This window comes from Zingiber officinale, chromosome 7B, assembly GCF_018446385.1.
Source record: "Zingiber officinale cultivar Zhangliang chromosome 7B, Zo_v1.1, whole genome shotgun sequence".
Classification (NCBI taxonomy): domain Eukaryota; kingdom Viridiplantae; phylum Streptophyta; class Magnoliopsida; order Zingiberales; family Zingiberaceae; genus Zingiber; species Zingiber officinale.
This window is the reverse complement of record NC_055999.1, coordinates 60631437-60648354: the sequence shown is the minus strand read 5'-3', so window position 1 is coordinate 60648354 and position 16918 is coordinate 60631437. Positions and strand designations below refer to the sequence as shown.

Genomic DNA, 16918 nt, shown 5'->3' with positions numbered 1-16918 from the left:
TTAAAATTACCGATAAAAATAAATCTCCGTTAAAATTTATTTTAACTATAATTTTAATATTTAATATCTATACTCATATTAAAATTAATATTCGATGATATTTAATTTATATAGATATATATATCTAAAATTTGCAGACCCCAATATAATAGGAGAGGTATAGGTCTTACTAGCCTATGTCTTGTGCTGGCCCTGCCGCCGCAAACCCCTTCTCCTGGTTGATTCAGCGGAGACGGCGAATTGAAATGTAGTGTCGCGGCTCAGGTAGGTCACCGCGGCGAAGTTCAACCCAGCGACGACGAACGCTTGCATCGGCTCCGCTGAGCAAGTGGCCAGTACGATGTCGGCAGACTTCGCGAGCTCCGGCGCCGCCACTTATTGGAAAGAAGGGGCGGCAGTGGAAGACGGAGAGCGAACGGAGTGAGGCAGGGCGGACCTCTCGATCTCTTCCTCGCTCTCGTTGTCTCCTCGGATGCCGCGAATCACCCAAGACAACAACGGCTGCTGATTGCAATATTTATATGCGACCCACAGAACAAATTTGTAATTAGTCCTACGTGGCAGCCGTCAAATGGTGCAACCTGTTCTTAAAACGAGCCGTCATAAGGCCAACATTCTAGATGTGGACAAGGACTGAGGCAATGGGCCGCCAATTAAAGCCCCTCCTTTCCTTGCTAATTTGTGCCGTCGAAGCTACACTCCTGCTATTTCTTCTCGTCTAAGAATGAGAACAAAGGCCAAATAACCTGTGCGTTGGTGCAGTTTGGATCTATATAGATATTTACTTCAATGAATCCTGAGAACAATTCTTAAGTGTCTAACCCAATTAGTTCAATCCAAAACTTGAGATAAAAGATGTAGGCCAAAAAACAATTCATTCATAAGTGGAAAAACAATTCATTCATAAGTGGTTAATGAAGTTGAAGTTACTAAATTTTAAGAAGACGGTATCAATTGTATAATTTCTTCATATATAGTTCCTCGAACTACATTTTCTAAACGAATAAGAGCCACACGAAATTGAGTTTATTTTTCAAGTGATTCATATCATGAAATGCACCCATTCCAAATTTCATTCCGATCAAATGATTCACCGTAAAATACCTCATTAAGTGCATAACCTCCATATACTAAAGATGCATCTTATCATGGGACCAACAATACTAGATCATCTGAAGTGAGTGATATCACCTTTGCTCTAAGAGGACGAGGCAAAATAGATCTTTAACTTCTCATTTCCATCCTATATAAAAAGAAGGCCATGACTAAGAATTATATAAATTCTTCTTCCCCAGATCTTCATGTTTTGAGTCAGGTTTGGTGCAGAGCAATGCAACTGAGTTTCGATCAATTGTTGTCCGTCTCTTCTCAGAGACCGAGGCCAAAACCGAAACTAGGGCACAGGTAAATAGGTTCTAAGATTCAAATACAAGAATATAAACACCTGAAAGATGTGGAAAATGCAGTTTCAAATCTGAGATAATAAGGAATCCATCTTGGCAAGTCCTGAGCAACTTTCTAAGCAAAGATAAGTCAACAATCCTGACGACAACATTGATTCTGCACAGGAGCTACTTATCAGGGCTCCCATCTCCGTATGCAACCAGTCCATTGGCAGCGGTAGGGCTGCTTGACCGAGAGCTGCTTCCAGATCTTCCCTTATCAGCAGTGTCCATGTGTTCTGCATCAGATCTAAACTTCGAACGGCCAGGACTCTTTGATCCTGATCGCCCTCTGGCAGAGCGAAGATTGTGTCTTTGTGAACCAAGGCGAGAATGGAGCTGACTGCTTAGCGCAGGCTTCTGCCTATCCAAAGGGCTTTGGCTTCGTCTGGGGTTTCGGCTCTGGCTCCGATCCCTCTGCCAGCCACGAACAGGACTACGTGATAAGCTCTTGCTCCGATCCCTTCTGGTGCGATATCTAAAAAAAAGAGAATAACATCACAAAGGGAATGTGAGAATGAAACATAGGAAGACCTCATGGAATTCAACAGCTAGTAGCATGTACCAGTTTTAACGAATTTTTTGACTGGTTCACTTGGATGGGATGTTGGCAGGGGGAGGGCTAGGAAGAGAGCCATAAATTTACACACGAGGCTCCATTTCTCATGCATTCTTTTTTTCCTTTTTTTTTTTTTCTTTTTTGCATAATTTTCTCTCCACCCTCTCCTCCTGTCCTTTTTTCGGAAAATGAAAAGAAATGAACTCTATCATCATAATTTCACCTATTTCATTTATCTTGTCCAACAGCTGACATATTTCCATTCATGAGTGTGTAAAACTTTATTCTTGTCCATTTCAACCCGATTTGGGAGGGAAATAGAATTGAGAGGAAATGGATGGAATTAATAACTTTCTCTTCTCTCTAGTTCCTTCCAAGTTAATAAGTGAAATCAAACATTTTATTTTATTTCATTTGTTTTCTCTTTTATCTATCCAAGTAAACACAGTAATAGTTCAAAAGCCCATATGCGAACTATCAAGTAGGAAAGAGGGGGGAAACTCTATTTGCCTCTTGACCATGGCTACAGAATTTCATTGGTTCAGGATGGAACAGAAAAACGATGAAGAGTCATAGCCTATGGTTGGATCACTAGAATCAAATCAATAGAGAATCAAAAAAGAGGGTTGGTGAGAATAAAATTATTTTATTTACTAGAGAATATAATAGGAAAAAAAAAAAGGACAGCCAGGTGCACGAAGCTCCCGCCATGCGGGGTCCCGGGGAAAAATTCATTGTATGCAATCTTACCCTGCTTTTTACAATAGGCTGTTTTAAGAGAGAATACAATAGAAAACAAAACAAAAAGTTCATCAATTGGAAGCATTATTATGTTTTTGTTTTATTAAATTTTAATATTAATAATAGGCAGTGTAAAATAACAAATAGTAAAATTAATATAATTAGACAAATAAATACACATTATTTACTAAAATATTAATATACGATATGTACTAGAAGTACATAGAGTACAAATGTGCAATAAAGAGATATGATCCAAGAAGCTAATCACATATAGTTCACAACGATATTGTTATATTAAACAGAAGTTAACAATTTAAGGATTTTATCCAATAATATATAATTATGTAGCTTCAATAAAATCATATTGTTTGATATTTCACGTTAAAAAATTTAGTTGGATTCTCAATTATATCCAAATTAAAATTTTATTTAAAGGAGAGATAAAAGCATCCATTGAACAAAAGAGGAAGCAATGTTCTCTCTTGATCGAGACTAAGACAAGGAGAAGGGTGAGGTTCCAAGTCAAGTTAGAATTGTATCATGAGTAACACGGCCAAGCTAGCAGCATCAAAGTTGAGTGATTAAACTTAGCATTGCAATAACCATACTGTAACTTCAAGTGTGTGTTCCATCCATTTGTCATGTGTTTTCTTAAAATATCTTAGACAATCTTCACAAGATGCCAAGATTCTAAAGAAAGATGGAATCAGCCTTCACCGACTGCAACCAATCAGTGTTAATAGTTTTCCTCAGCTACAAACAGACACATTTTTTCCTCATCTAGTAATTTCATTGACTCCAGAGAGCAAGCTCAATCAAGTTAACGCAATAATTATACCTAAAAGAAAAATTAATAGAAGGGGAAAAAAACTATAAATGTAAAAGTACATAAGCGGCAAGTACCTGGGTGGACTATTGCCTCTTGGAGAGCCTCGGTACCGTCTTACTGGAGAACGATCAGCGTAGAATGGATGCCTTGGGTACCTAAAAGATGAATTTACATCAATGTTTATAGAAGATCTATGCAAGATTAAAGCAAATTATTTCAAGTCCACAGATACCTATTTCTTTCTCTTTCTTGCTCATATCTGCCTCTGTAGTAGTGGGAGCGAACAAGAGAACGCTCTGGTGATGGTGTCCTGTACTTCCTTACATATGCATACTGTTCACTAAAACCACGTCCCTTCCGAATGCGTTTTGGAGGACCTGTCGGTGATGGCTTTCTAATTGAACCCAATTCCTGCCTTGGACTCCTTGAACAACTTTTGCTTCTTCTACTTATTCTTTTGTCCAAACTTTGGTCAGCACCACCAGAATGTTGAGCTCTGGTCGGGCTGGATGTACGCTCCACAATTAGGGGAACCCTAGGACTTCCGATTGAATATTCTTTAGGTCTAATTGGGCTCCTGCATAACAAATTGCATATAATGCTAATTACAGATGAGACTGTAAATGCAAGAGCCAGTATATGTACATACACAAGTAATACCTGCATAACAAATTGCATATAATGCCAATTACAGAAGAGACTATAAATGCAAGCGCCAGCATACACAAGTAATACCTGGATTGTCTTGACCTCTCAATTGAATTGGGAGGTTGATTGGTCCTTTCATTTAATTTGATAATTGAGTGATTCAGTGCTTCAGGATAATCCCCCTTTTCTTTAAAAGCATGTCCTGCTTCATGTGAGGCATTAACATCAAGATCTATCCTTCCACTTTTGGTTGGGCTTCCAGTAGCTACTGCTTTAACGGGTGCTTCTGGAAGAGATTGTTTCCTTCCTATTGAACATTCAAGATGCTCAGCTTTTCAGAAACCAACACAAATAACAATTGGGAAGGGGGGAAAATCTGGCTATCTTCATATCATGCTACAATGTCAATAAACAACCCCCAAGACAGGGTTGAGTTGGCTAGTACGAGACAGAGTTGCTACCATAAGACAAGGATTTGAATCTCGACAAAGCCGAGGAAAAAAAGCTTCCCCACACTAGCCAACTACAACTTTCCGATTTATCTCCTCACATATGGTCGTAGGGCCGACCGTGTGGGACCGCTGGGGTGGCGGACTCCATCTTTTGCTACTATACAATGTCAACATACAAAGAGATATGTGAAGTGACCAAAAAAAATCCATGTTTATAGTGCAGAAAGTATAATCAGCCATTTGACATTAAACAATCATGAGTCGCACAAATATCTGTCTTTTCATGTATTTTGGACACTTAATGAACGACAGATCACTGAAACTGAGGTTCAAGTTAATTAATATTCTTGCATGAAACGAAAAGCCAAGTATGAGGGGGGATGATCTAAGTTTGCAGTACCTCTATTTCCAGAAAATGGATACATAGAATGAAAGGAGCCACAAGCTTGTAATCTTTATTTTGGAGCATTTGAAATGTAAGTATAGTTTCACATTCTTTATGGAGGGATATCAGTGTATTTGAGCTCGTTCATAGATGTTGTCTTCAAGCCACCCAAACTACTTGGGGTTGACTACATGAACTTATCCATTGGTTGAGCAAATAGAAGAGTACATCACTACTAATATTCAAATAAAATTAAGTCATTCTTTATTATATTGAAATATCAGTTCATATAACAAAAGTTGTCATCCACATAAATGTTGTGAAACCAAACTTATGGCATACATAAGGAAGAGATATACCACTAGTTAATAATTCATAGTTTTTTCCATTTACAAAAAATAAGAAAACAAATGGGCCTTCACCATCACAAGTAAAGCCGTCAATTTGGATTGAATCCGTCAGGTTAGCCCGCCCCACCAAACAATTTAAGAGGGTTGAATTAAGATTTTATAACTCATTTTAAGGCAGGTCCAGAGGCGGACCGACCCACATAGGCCCACGGCCCACTCGTCTTGTGGTGGGCTCGAATTGGCCTGTGGGTTGAGGGGAAAAAAATCTTTTAAAATTTAAAACTAAAATGAAAAACTTAATGGGTTTGTTTCAACCTTTTTTATATATTTATTTATTTATTCATTAGTGGGCTTGTGGGCTGGCCCGACTAACCGACAACCTACCTTGGATTGGGTTGGGTTAAAGATGGCGGGCCAGCCCCACCATATGGTGGGTTTTTGGCAGTTCAGCCCGCTCAGCCACGGGTTGACCCATTTGACACTACCAATAACAAGAATTTGAAAATATTGAAATATATCGATTATTATATGCCATATAAGTGACCGAGGATGTGTATGCAAAACAGACCAACAGCTGCAAGTCAAAATTTTGTTACCAAATTGGCAAACACAAACAATAACGAAACAAACAAGAAACATATCATTGTATGAAATAGTACAAATGGAATGGTGTAAAATACCATAGTAATTAATACAAAACAACTTAGTCTGAAAACAAATCTTATCTGATAGAAAGGAAGTAAATAAGAGCAATTACCATCGTTTTTAGCAGAGATATCAGTAGTTTGTGCTGATTGCTTGGCTTTCTCAATATTATCATGATGACGAGGTTTTTCTCCATCAGAGCTACTATTCCTTGTACTTTCAGTCTCTGAATCACTGGTGCTTCTTGAGCTCCTATAAAATGGGACACATTTTAAAAACATTGTTTGCATTTCTTTTGCAACACATAAATTACTTTATTGAAGCTGGCATTAACCAACATACCGTTTTGGTTTGTAAGTACATTTATTTTTATGTTTTTTTTGCCACCTATCTCCATTACGATCTTTCTTTCTTTTACCATGTTTATCTTTGTTTTTTCTTATTGTTCTCTTTCTCCTCTTGTGCCTAGAACCACTTGATGAACTTGTATATGATGAATCAGAATCTGAATGAGAGGCACTATCAGATGAGTGAGGGTCTGAATCAGAATCTGAACTGGAGGCACTATCAGATGTGTAGGAATCAGAATCATCAGAGCTATAAGAATCTGATGATGAGTATTTTCTCTTTCTCTTCTTTGTTTCATCTTTAATGCTCCTTTTCTGATTTGACCTTTGTTCTCCATCAGAACTATCACTAGATACGCTATCTGATTTGACCTTTCTAAGCTTCTCTGCAAGAACCACAAATGTGTCAGATAAACTAGCAAAACAAACGGTGCTTTGTGCTTTCATGCATGCTCCAGATCATACCCTTCTCTTTTCTTGGTGCAACTTGAGTCTTACCAACAGAAGCTTCACCACAATCAACAATTTTTGCCATGTAAAGGGTTTTTCCTTTCTCAGAACCTGCACGTTCTATCTTCTTCAACAAGGTTGAACCACTTAGTACCTTCCCAAACACAACATTTTTGCTGCAAAACATGTATATATATGTTGTGAGCATCAGTAAGGTGTCATGATAAAAAGTAACCAGCAGAAATAGCAGCCTTCAGGTTGCATAGCTAACTAGAGAGTAAACCAAAGACAAAATCTTCATATGTACGTAAACAGCGAATCTTCATATATCATAGTCCATCCAAAACATTCACAGAAAGGAAAGAGTTACCCATCAAGCTCCGGAGCAGCCCTGAAGGTAATAAAAAATTGAGACCCATTTGAGTTGGGTCCAGAGCTTGCCATGGATAGAAAGCCAGGTCCAGAATGCTTGAGCTTAAAATTTTCATCTATAAAGAAAAGATTGGCATCAGAACAACATGTTCCATGATTAAAACAAACAAAATAGCATGCCAGAAACCATGTGGTGCCCCCCCCCCAATGTACCTGGAAATTTTCTTCCATATATGCTCTCACCACCAATGCCTGGAAATAGCACATTAATTGGCTTTCAAAGTATTAGCAAGAGGTCACATGGAAAGTAGAAGCCTGGACATAACAAAGAAATACCATCTTGTCTTGATAAATCACCACCCTGTTAAATAATAAACATCATTTCCCATTGATAATAACTGACTATTTGACATTATTATAAAAATAAAATCCAAATTACACTAACTCATTGAAAATGATAAATAAGAAAACATATTTCCATAACTGACAAGGAAACAAAAGAAATAACCCAATAAAGAAGTATCAACAGGATACATCCTAATGAATGGATATGAAAAGCAACTATGAATCATTTTTTGAACAACAATGAACAGGGAAAGAGACGTACTTGAGCAACAAATCCTTTCACAATTCGATGGAAGGTTGAACCCTTGTAACACAATGGTACTTTTGTAGAAGCTCCAATGCCTTTTTCACCTTGACAAAATGAATATTTTCTCATTAGTATAACACAAAACGAAAAACATAAGGGACGAAGTATCTGCCTATTTGCAATTCTATGGTACAATGTCATATTTTAGCACTGTTAAGTCAGTCAAGAATCAAGATCCTTATTACCTTCAAGTATCTACATATTATATGGCATGCAATTCTGCAGAGAAAAGATGCACCTTACAGGGTATTTATTGTTGTGTGGATTAATTTTCATTAAAAGTACTAGTCATATCTTACTGTGGAGAGTTAAAATGGTATTGGAGAACATACCAGTACAAAGTGCTCGAAAATTCTCAGCAGTTTTTGGAACTACATCAGCAAAAAGCTGTATGATCAAAGGAGACAAAAAGTAACACAGAGGTATAGCAAATGTAACCAGATATCTTTCAAAGAAATAAGCCTAGTTATGAAGACCAGTAGAATACCTACCTCTATATCCATTCTGTCAGGAGGCTTTCCATCCACCGAAATCTCAAGAAAAACAATGGGATTCTTCTTCATTGCCATATTTCCTTAGTTGAAAATGCTGCATTTAATTGTTAAAAAAATCCCTCTCAAAATAGTAATTCAGAATATATATATTCCCAGTTCAACCATCATTACTGTAAATTGTTTCCGAAAAGATCGAACTAAAGACTCAACTCTCAAAGATCCTATTTAAGGTAAGGGAAACATGGGTCAGGCCAATTTGGTTTTCAACTAAAATTTAGCACAACCCTTATTCGGATCAAGGAATATCAACCCAAACCATGCCCAGAACCAAGTTGGGTAGAATCAAACCAACACAAGTCAGATCAGATAGGAATAGTTACCAGTTTTTAGGCCACATCAAACTACTTACTAATGTTAATACAAGAAAAATTGTTTCATGCACCAAGAATTAAGTTATGTTATTATAAATTAAATATTCATAACAAAAGATCTCAAAAAATATATTCAATGTCATACAGTTATAAATATAAACATATAACATAATAATCATACAATGCATTAAAGTCTCCAAGACAAACCATGAGATCCTATATGGGTGATTTACAATCTATGCAATTGAATTCTGAGAAAATTATATCTTCATATAATTTAATGTAGGGTCAGGTCTGGTTAACTGGTAAATTGACTTAGATATAAAAAAATAACACAACAATCCAAACTTTTGGATTGAATTTAGTCAGGTCAGATATCCCTTGGATCAGATTTTTCACCCACCCCTAATTTAAGGATGAGACAATAAGAATAGATGTTGGCACTTAAACCGTAATTTTTTTTCTTCTAATATCTTATATCCAATTTCTTGAACAAGTGAATCTGCCAATCCATCTGACCGGTAGTATCCCACTCTACACTACCTGGTGGTTGTGTTGCACTCTGCAATCTGAACCTAGTTAAGATTATAACACATCTACTTTATTAAAACATCAGAAATGTAATTCCTCCATCAGAATCCACTGAATGGAAACAAGGCCATGGGTGATCAACCACAAAAGCAATACCATTCTTCTCCATTGCCTAAATATCCATCCCTAAAGCAACAGCTAATAGAGAAGTTAGAATACCAAGGATCTGCTAATGTTTCTATATGATTCTTCTCTGCATGAATCATGGTCACAACTGTGCAATAATGGCTAAGAAGAACATGGATATTTCCTTTAAAAAAATTTTATTCTGAACGAATTCAGATACGCATCGATCAAATTCTTCCTAGATAGTAAATCAGAAATCTACTCAGAAGGAGAACGTAGAGTATCAGTCAGTAAAAAAAAAGAGGGCTTCCCCACCGTTTTAATTGTTGGACAGAAGAGCGCAGGAGTCGAGCAGAATGAGGCGGCGATTGTGTGGAGTTCAGGGGGCGTTAGGGAGGTGGCGGAGTAAGCAGGTCAGGGTGCGACGTCGCCGCCGAAGCAAAGGGAGACCGAGAATGAGAAAGGAGAAGGGAATATTATTTAGATAAGTTCTAGGGTTTCTAAGTTGGGTGCATTTCATTTCAGTCCAAAATAATATATTTGAGTCTTAAAATTAGTAAATTCATCAAAACGGCCATTATCTTTTTCAAAACTGTCATTGTATCCCTCGGCTGAATGATTAGGAGGTAAACTAATAAAAGCTTAAAATTTATTAGGAGCATTTTGTTGAATTTAAATGGGATCCTCCAGTCCATTTTTTAGATTACGGGATGGTCTATAATATAATTATGATTAAATCATGATCGTAATTCGATTATAATTGATTGTGATCCCTGACTGAGTTCACTTTCCCATTCAGATTGTAATTTGGATGGGGATAGATTACTGGAGGCCGTCGACGGTGGGCGGGTGGTCGGGTTACCAGGCATCGAGCGTGGGACGACCTCCGACCACCCATCTTGACTCAAACTATAACTTAGATGGGAAGATGAATCCAGAAAAGGATCGCAATCAATCACGGTCGCGATCCGACTACAATTACATTGTGGATTATCCCCTGATCCATAAAAAGTGAGGGGGGTTTAGCTTTTTTTTACCAAATCCGAAATTATATAGAGTAGTTTATAAATGACCAAATCCTGTGTTCATTTATATTTTTACCCCTATAACTATTCCCAGTCTGATTTTTTGGCCACTCTAATTGATTTTGTTTTTTATTCGATATTGATTGATTTATGTTCAAAAAATTTCTACTCTCAATATATTTAGGGTTGTAAATGAACCAAGCGTTCGTGAACAAGCTTGGTGTTCGACTTGGTAAGAGCTTGTTTATATTCGTTCAATATACATAAGATTAATTAAACAAACAAGCTTGAATAGCTCATTAAGCTAAACAAATAAACTTGAACACATATGTGTTCAACTTGTTAATGTTCGTGAATAACGTTTGTGAACAATGTTCACGAATCATATTTATTAATAAAACTCTTTTCAATATGTTAAATAAACAATAAAATAAAATAAAATAAATAAATTTAAATTATCGATTTTAATAACTAATCAAACAATTAAAAGTTTCAAACAATCAAACAAGCTTTAATTGAAAGCTTGATAACATCTAAACAAACCAAGCTCAAACCAAGCTCAAGCCAATCTTGAACCAAGCTCAAGCCAAGCTTGAATTGAGAGCTTGATAAAATCTAAACGAATCAAGCTCAAACCAAGCTCAAGCCAAGCTCGAACCAAGCTTAAGCCAAGCTTGAATTGAGAGCTTGATAACATCTAAACGAACCAAGCTCAAGCTAAGTTTCAAACAAGCTCAAGCTCATAAAAAATAAATCAAGCCAAGCTTGAACACTCATTCCAAAAGCTTTGTTCATTTTAAGCTCGGCTCGGCTTGGCTCGGCTTGTTTATAGCCCTAAATATATTAGGTAAAATTAATATTTAATAGTATTTTTACAATCAGAAAAACTGGATAAATACATAGGAATTGATTTTATATCATTCCAATGTCTCTAGTCCATCAGTCGATTTCAGTCGAAACTGACTGATAAATCTAGAGATCTTGGAATGATATAAAATCAGTTTTTATGTGTTTTTCTAATTCTCCTTATTGTAAAAATTATTGGATCAAATTAATATTTGAGAGAATGAATATAATAATAAGAACTAGACGAACTCAAGACCTAGTTTCACATCATTCTAAGTACTTAGGTTCAAGCTTGTGGCGAGTATTCCGGCCGGAAACCGATCGCGGCCAGAATCGGCAGCGTTGTGGCGAGGTCGGCGAAGAAGACAAGAAGAGAGATGATGCCGCGTTTTTTTTTTTGGCTTTGATGTGGAATGCCAATTCATCTCTACCGCAACAAAACCGCAAGAATGACACCGCAACATAAAATTTCTATGAAAATACATTCCATATTTATTTCATAGCATTCATGGCATTCCATGCAATGTTTTTAATATAATTAAATATACAAATGTTTTTTAAAAAATAAAATTATATAAAGCGTACGAAAAGACGCATTTACACTTAATATAAAAATTTATTTAAATATAATTAATAATTAAAAAATCTATATATAGTTGAATAAAACTTGATTATTGTAATGATATAATTAAACATATTGTTATTTTAACATTGTTTTATAATTAAATTTTATTAAAAATGAAGTATATTTAAATAATTTAAATTAAAATTAATTAAAAACATTATTTTAATATAATAATATATTATTTATAAAGAATTTTCATTTAACTAAAATCATCTGACTTTAATTAAAAACACTAATAAAGATATTTCTAAAACGAAAAATATTTTTTAAATATATATTTTTTAAAAAAAATAGGAGCCTTTTATTTTCATTCTACCTATTGAATTTTTCAATGTTAAAAATACATAGTTATTTCTAAGGATATAAAAAATTGATCCGAACTTCAATCCGAATTGACTTAAAAAAAGATTAAGTTTGAATTACGGATTCAAATTAGAGTCGGATTTAGAGTTTTTAGAGTTGTGTTAGGATTAGATCAAGCTCGGATTGATCGAGATGGACTTGGATTTAAAACTTAGTAGATGATCCCTTTCGGAAGCGGAAGCTGAGTCATATAAGGGTATTGGTGACGAAAACAAAAACGTTATTAAAGAGAGGAATCTAGGACTTGAGGGAGATGATCACCAATGGTACCCACGACTCTATAAACACCACAGATCAATCATCCAAAAGCATTATAACAAGAACTAGGGAAGAAGTCTTTAACGTAGACCCTCTGATGCTGAAGTCAGAAGAGAGGCCGAGCAAAAAAAAAAAAGGAAGAACAGTAAATGCATGCGCATAAGTAAGACTAATGTCTAGTGCATACATGGTCAACAGAAATGACCCTCTTTTTATACTATTTTTTGTAACCTCCATAATCGTAAGACATCATAGAATGTTGAATGCCAGAGGGTGTCGGGTGAAAGGAGATGTACAACAGATTTCCATTGGGTAGATGAAGGTTCCACGATTTGTATATGGTAGAGTATTGGAATATCCCCTAATGAATAGTTGTTATTCTCTGACAAGTTATTGCGATTATTTGACAGCGTTGTCCTTATGGGGGTCGACTGGCTAAGAGATTGACTGAGAGTAAGGTTGAGACGGTGCCCAGGAAAAGGGGACTAAGCCCCAGGGTTCGATCGGCTAAAAATCGACCAAGAGTAAATTAAGAGTCTTACCATGAGAAGTGAGGGGCAACCTTGTGGATTCCAATTGACTAAGAGGTCGACCTGAGTAAGGTTGGGATGGTGCCCGGGAGAAGGAGACGAGCCTTGGATTTCCGACCGGCTAAGAAATTGACCGAAAGTAAGGCTGGGATGATGCCTGTGAGAAGGGGGCTGAGCCCTGGGGTTCTGACTGACTAAAAGGCTGATCAGGGGTAGATTGAGAATCTTGCCTATGAGAAGTGAGAGGACTTAGCTCTAGGGATTCCAACCGATTAAGAGACCGACGGGGACTAAGGCTGGGATGATGCCCAAGAGAGGACTGAGCCTTGGGGATCCGACCGACATAAAGCTGATCGAAATTAGATTGGGGTCTCACTAGGGATTAAATTAGGAGCCTTACCCATAAAAAGTGAAAGAATTGAGTCCTGAGATCCGATCAGTATAAAATTATCCAGACGTAAAGAAATGAATTGTCTGAACACATAGTCTTTAACCCTAACTACTACCTCCTTTTTTAACTGGCACATCATCTTAACTATCATTTCTGACCTAGTATCAAGATCATCCACTATTTTAAATATCAGTAGATTTTTTTTAGGGTTCAGTAATAAAATTATAGAAAAATTAATAAAAAAAATTGTTTTTTTAATTAAGCTATTCGTATACGAATTTGAATTTAGAATCTAAATCTATCCGAATTTAGGGCCCTAATTTTTTCCGCAAATACCCCTGCAACGAAGATTCATTCCGTCGCAATGAATTTTAAACGAGACCGCGACAAACAGAATTGCAAGTGAGAACACATAGAACAAGCTCAAAACACCTACCAACTAATAAACATCGATGTTTTATTTATCATGACACCGGAATATTGCTTCCAAAGTTTCTCATACAAATTAAGCAGTTAGAACTACGTGACACAAGGAGACTTTTGAAATCTGATGCCTTGGTGCAGCTTATTATGATTGAACACATGCTTACAGCTTACCATCCTACCTGGGACTGGTTGAACTCAGGAACCCTAATTTATCAGCTAAATTATTCACATCATCTCTGCTTCCTGCTTCAATTGCAAGTTTTAACTCGTCTTCACCGCCGCTGTCGATCCCCTCGTTCAACAAATCCTCCCAAAATTCTTCATTCAAATCCCCATCTGGCAGCCCTGCTTGTTCTTGGTAATCATCCTCACTGACCAGTCCCTGCATCTCCATGGTCATGTCCAACCCCAATGCCTCCATGCTGAAGTCTGCAAGATCATGGCTTTCGACTTTGATTGGGATGCCACTTCCATTAGTTCCCTCAATTGGTCGTCGCCTTTTCCTTGATATCGCATCTTTGAGTTCCTTGAACCTCTCCTTTTGCTCGACCAATTGGTGTAAAAAGCTGGGGTTCCGCATCAAGCGTGCCAAGAATTCCATCATCTGTTGTTGCTTCAGTTCAGTTTGATGCAGCTTCTCCTCCATAGCTCTGAGACTGGATCTCGTGTTCTGCTGCTCCTGTCGCAGCTTCACCAACTCCATTAACAGTAACTGTTTGTCGCGCTTCAGCCTGTCAATTTCGCCTTCAAGACCGAATTCTCCAACTTCGAGGAATGAACCAAGAGGCTGCTGCTGCTGCAGAGGAAGATGAGCAGCTGACCTTCTTCTCTTGATGCTCTTAAGGAGATGTTTCTGGCCTCTCAGGAATCCCTCATTTGCGAACTCCCACCGATCAGGATCCACCTTCCTGAAGCCCTGCATCAACAATATCCGACAAGAAAGTAAGATTAGAACTGTCTGGTGAAACATAACTCTTCTTTCAGATTCAGTAACGAAAAACAATCAATGGATGGTGTTCTACAAAGAAAGTGGCAACATAAACTTGAAACACAAATTTTTGCAATTTCAGTGGAAAAACCTAACCATTTTGCCAACTTTCCTTCACAATGAACTGGATATAATAATTAGGAAAGATCAGGAAAAAGAAAATATCCCAGTAACTCAACATCCTAACATGAAAGTAGTATAGGATCTTGTCCCAATTAAATTGTATAGCAAATCGACTCAAGGTCACTAAAAAGTTCAATTTCTGTTCTCCTGACATGAATCTTTATAAGGATGCTTGTCCATTGAGAAATTATAATACCTACAACTTGAAGACAAAAGAATGATACACTACTGTTTGAAGTTTCAAGAAGGTACTGAATGAAATATCTGGTGAACACATTTTCTCAAACTAAATCTGAGCATACAAAATTATGTTTGATTATTTCCTCCATTCAGCCAAATACAAAGATCAAAGCAACTAAAATTCAGTTATCTGTAAAGCATTTTTATGTGCATGAAGTGGCATATTTGCTGATGCAACTCTGCAAGTAAACTGAAGTGTTTGTTGCTTCTCTTTGCACACTTTCCCTACTCAATAGTTCATCTACAGCTAACAGTTCGCTAGGAGAGAGCTAAATGAGCTATTAAAAAAATACTTACATAGGTATTTAACTGCCGGACAAAGCTGGAGAAGTTGTTGTGCTTGAAATATCTAGGAAGAAGAGTCATCGCGAATGCTTGAGGATCCCAGATAACGAAACTGTTGTTGGTAGGGCTCCATGACACAACCTGGTCACTGTTAGGATCATCAACTATCTCATAGGTTTTTGTCAGAAATGGCGGTGGGCCGACATCATGCAACCCATCTAGTGGCCTAGGAGGATCCACGGCTCCATTGACAGAGCCAGAGGAAGCATCAGAGAAGTCCTGGTGCTCCTCTTTCACTGGTTTCACAATGTGATTCATAGATTAAGCGAAGACAAGAGCGGGAATTTGGAAATCAAGTAAAAGATGGAAGTAAATAGTCCTACTGCGAAAGGGCAATAGATACAAGGAAAAGCAATTCTGATGTAGACGTTTACAAATCTTCGGGTCGAAGATAGATACAAACTCCGCTCAGGAAGCAAAATGCTATATTCTCCAGAAGTTTCAGGTTAGAGCTAAAGATTCTATTTTTTTGGAGGAAAATAGTAGCCAAGGAAGACAGCAAGCATAGAACAAAATCGAGAAGAACAATATGAAGTGACCGTTGGAATCCGAACGAAACAGAGAAACCAATTACCGACGCTTTACCACCAAATTCGTTGCTCGGATTACCAAGATATCAACAGAAAAGAGTGGAAATACAACACTTTGCAAAGAACAAATTGCAGAAACACTACAAGCACTGAACTTGATGCGACAAATGGAATTCGAACGAAGCCGAGACAGCAGTTACTGAAGCTTTACCACCAAAACAAAGGAAAAGAGTGAGGTGTGAGCATGAACAACGGTAATCAGTCCTTCACCCGATTTTCGCTTAGAAAAAAAGGGAAATCGGTGGAAAAGCAGAACGAAAAGGGGAGAGAACGATCCAACCGAAATCGACCGACAAAGCTTTGACGAAGAAAAAAGGTTGAATTTACCGGATATTCTTGCTTGGAGTCGAATAGAATGCGGGTTTAGGAATCGTTAGCTCTGTTGGAGAGTGAGCTGAAAGAGAGAGTGTGTCATCGATACCGGGAGGGCGCCGCGTTACCGCCATGAGCGAAGAGGGGTAGAAAGGACGGCCAAAAATAGCAACTTTTCTCCTCTGCAATGGAACTATGGAAGATTCTAGAGCTACAACGGTGGCGCTGGAAGATTCTAGAGAAGACAGGTGTCGTTTTATTAGCGTGGAACTGGAAAGCGATGCAATGGTAGAAGATTCTGGAAGCGGTCATTTAAATATCTAGTTAGATTTTTTATGTAACTAATTTAAGAAATAATTTTAAAAAATTATAGTCACTTGATAATATTTTCTAAGTTTTTAATAGTTACCCATCTAATTAATCTGGAAGATTAGCAATCTTATTTTAATTTATCTCTAT

General features: G+C 37.2%; 2 protein-coding genes across 2 annotated transcripts; both read right to left on the bottom strand.

The window, feature by feature from the left end:
• Positions 1 to 1452: 1452 nt before the first annotated feature.
• LOC122005825 (peptidyl-prolyl cis-trans isomerase CYP63-like) lies at positions 1453 to 9893 on the bottom strand. Its single transcript, XM_042561044.1, has 14 exons — positions 9713 to 9893; positions 8367 to 8463; positions 8208 to 8262; positions 7831 to 7919; positions 7560 to 7584; positions 7437 to 7475; positions 7222 to 7339; positions 6867 to 7027; positions 6397 to 6787; positions 6167 to 6306; positions 4310 to 4529; positions 3807 to 4151; positions 3649 to 3729; positions 1453 to 1920 (listed from the first exon to the last, which is right to left on the bottom strand). Exons 2-14 carry the CDS (start codon positions 8442 to 8444, stop codon positions 1572 to 1574), a joined length of 2091 nt encoding a protein of 696 aa, XP_042416978.1. The 5' UTR covers positions 8445 to 8463; positions 9713 to 9893; the 3' UTR covers positions 1453 to 1571.
• Positions 9894 to 13875: 3982 nt separating this feature from the next.
• LOC122005821 (heat stress transcription factor A-2b-like) lies at positions 13876 to 16644 on the bottom strand. Its single transcript, XM_042561040.1, has 2 exons — positions 15510 to 16644; positions 13876 to 14777 (listed from the first exon to the last, which is right to left on the bottom strand). The coding sequence occupies exons 1-2, from the start codon at positions 15813 to 15815 to the stop codon at positions 14037 to 14039; spliced, it is 1047 nt and encodes a 348-aa protein (XP_042416974.1). The 5' UTR covers positions 15816 to 16644; the 3' UTR covers positions 13876 to 14036.
• Between the last annotated feature and the right edge of the window lie 274 nt (positions 16645 to 16918).

Coding starts and splice junctions, on each gene's coding strand:
- LOC122005825 (XM_042561044.1), bottom strand. CDS start 8,444: ATGGCAATGAAGAAGAATCCCATTGTTTTTCTTGAGATTTCGGTGGAT. Junction 7,476..7,559: donor TGATTTATCAAGACAAGATG/GTATTTCTTTGT, acceptor TGCTATTTCCAG/GCATTGGTGGTGAGAGCATA. Junction 4,152..4,309: donor GAGAGGTCAAGACAATCCAG/GTATTACTTGTG, acceptor TTTGTTATGCAG/GAGCCCAATTAGACCTAAAG.
- LOC122005821 (XM_042561040.1), bottom strand. CDS start 15,815: ATGAATCACATTGTGAAACCAGTGAAAGAGGAGCACCAGGACTTCTCT. Junction 14,778..15,509: donor TCCGGCAGTTAAATACCTAT/GTAAGTATTTTT, acceptor TTGTTGATGCAG/GGCTTCAGGAAGGTGGATCC.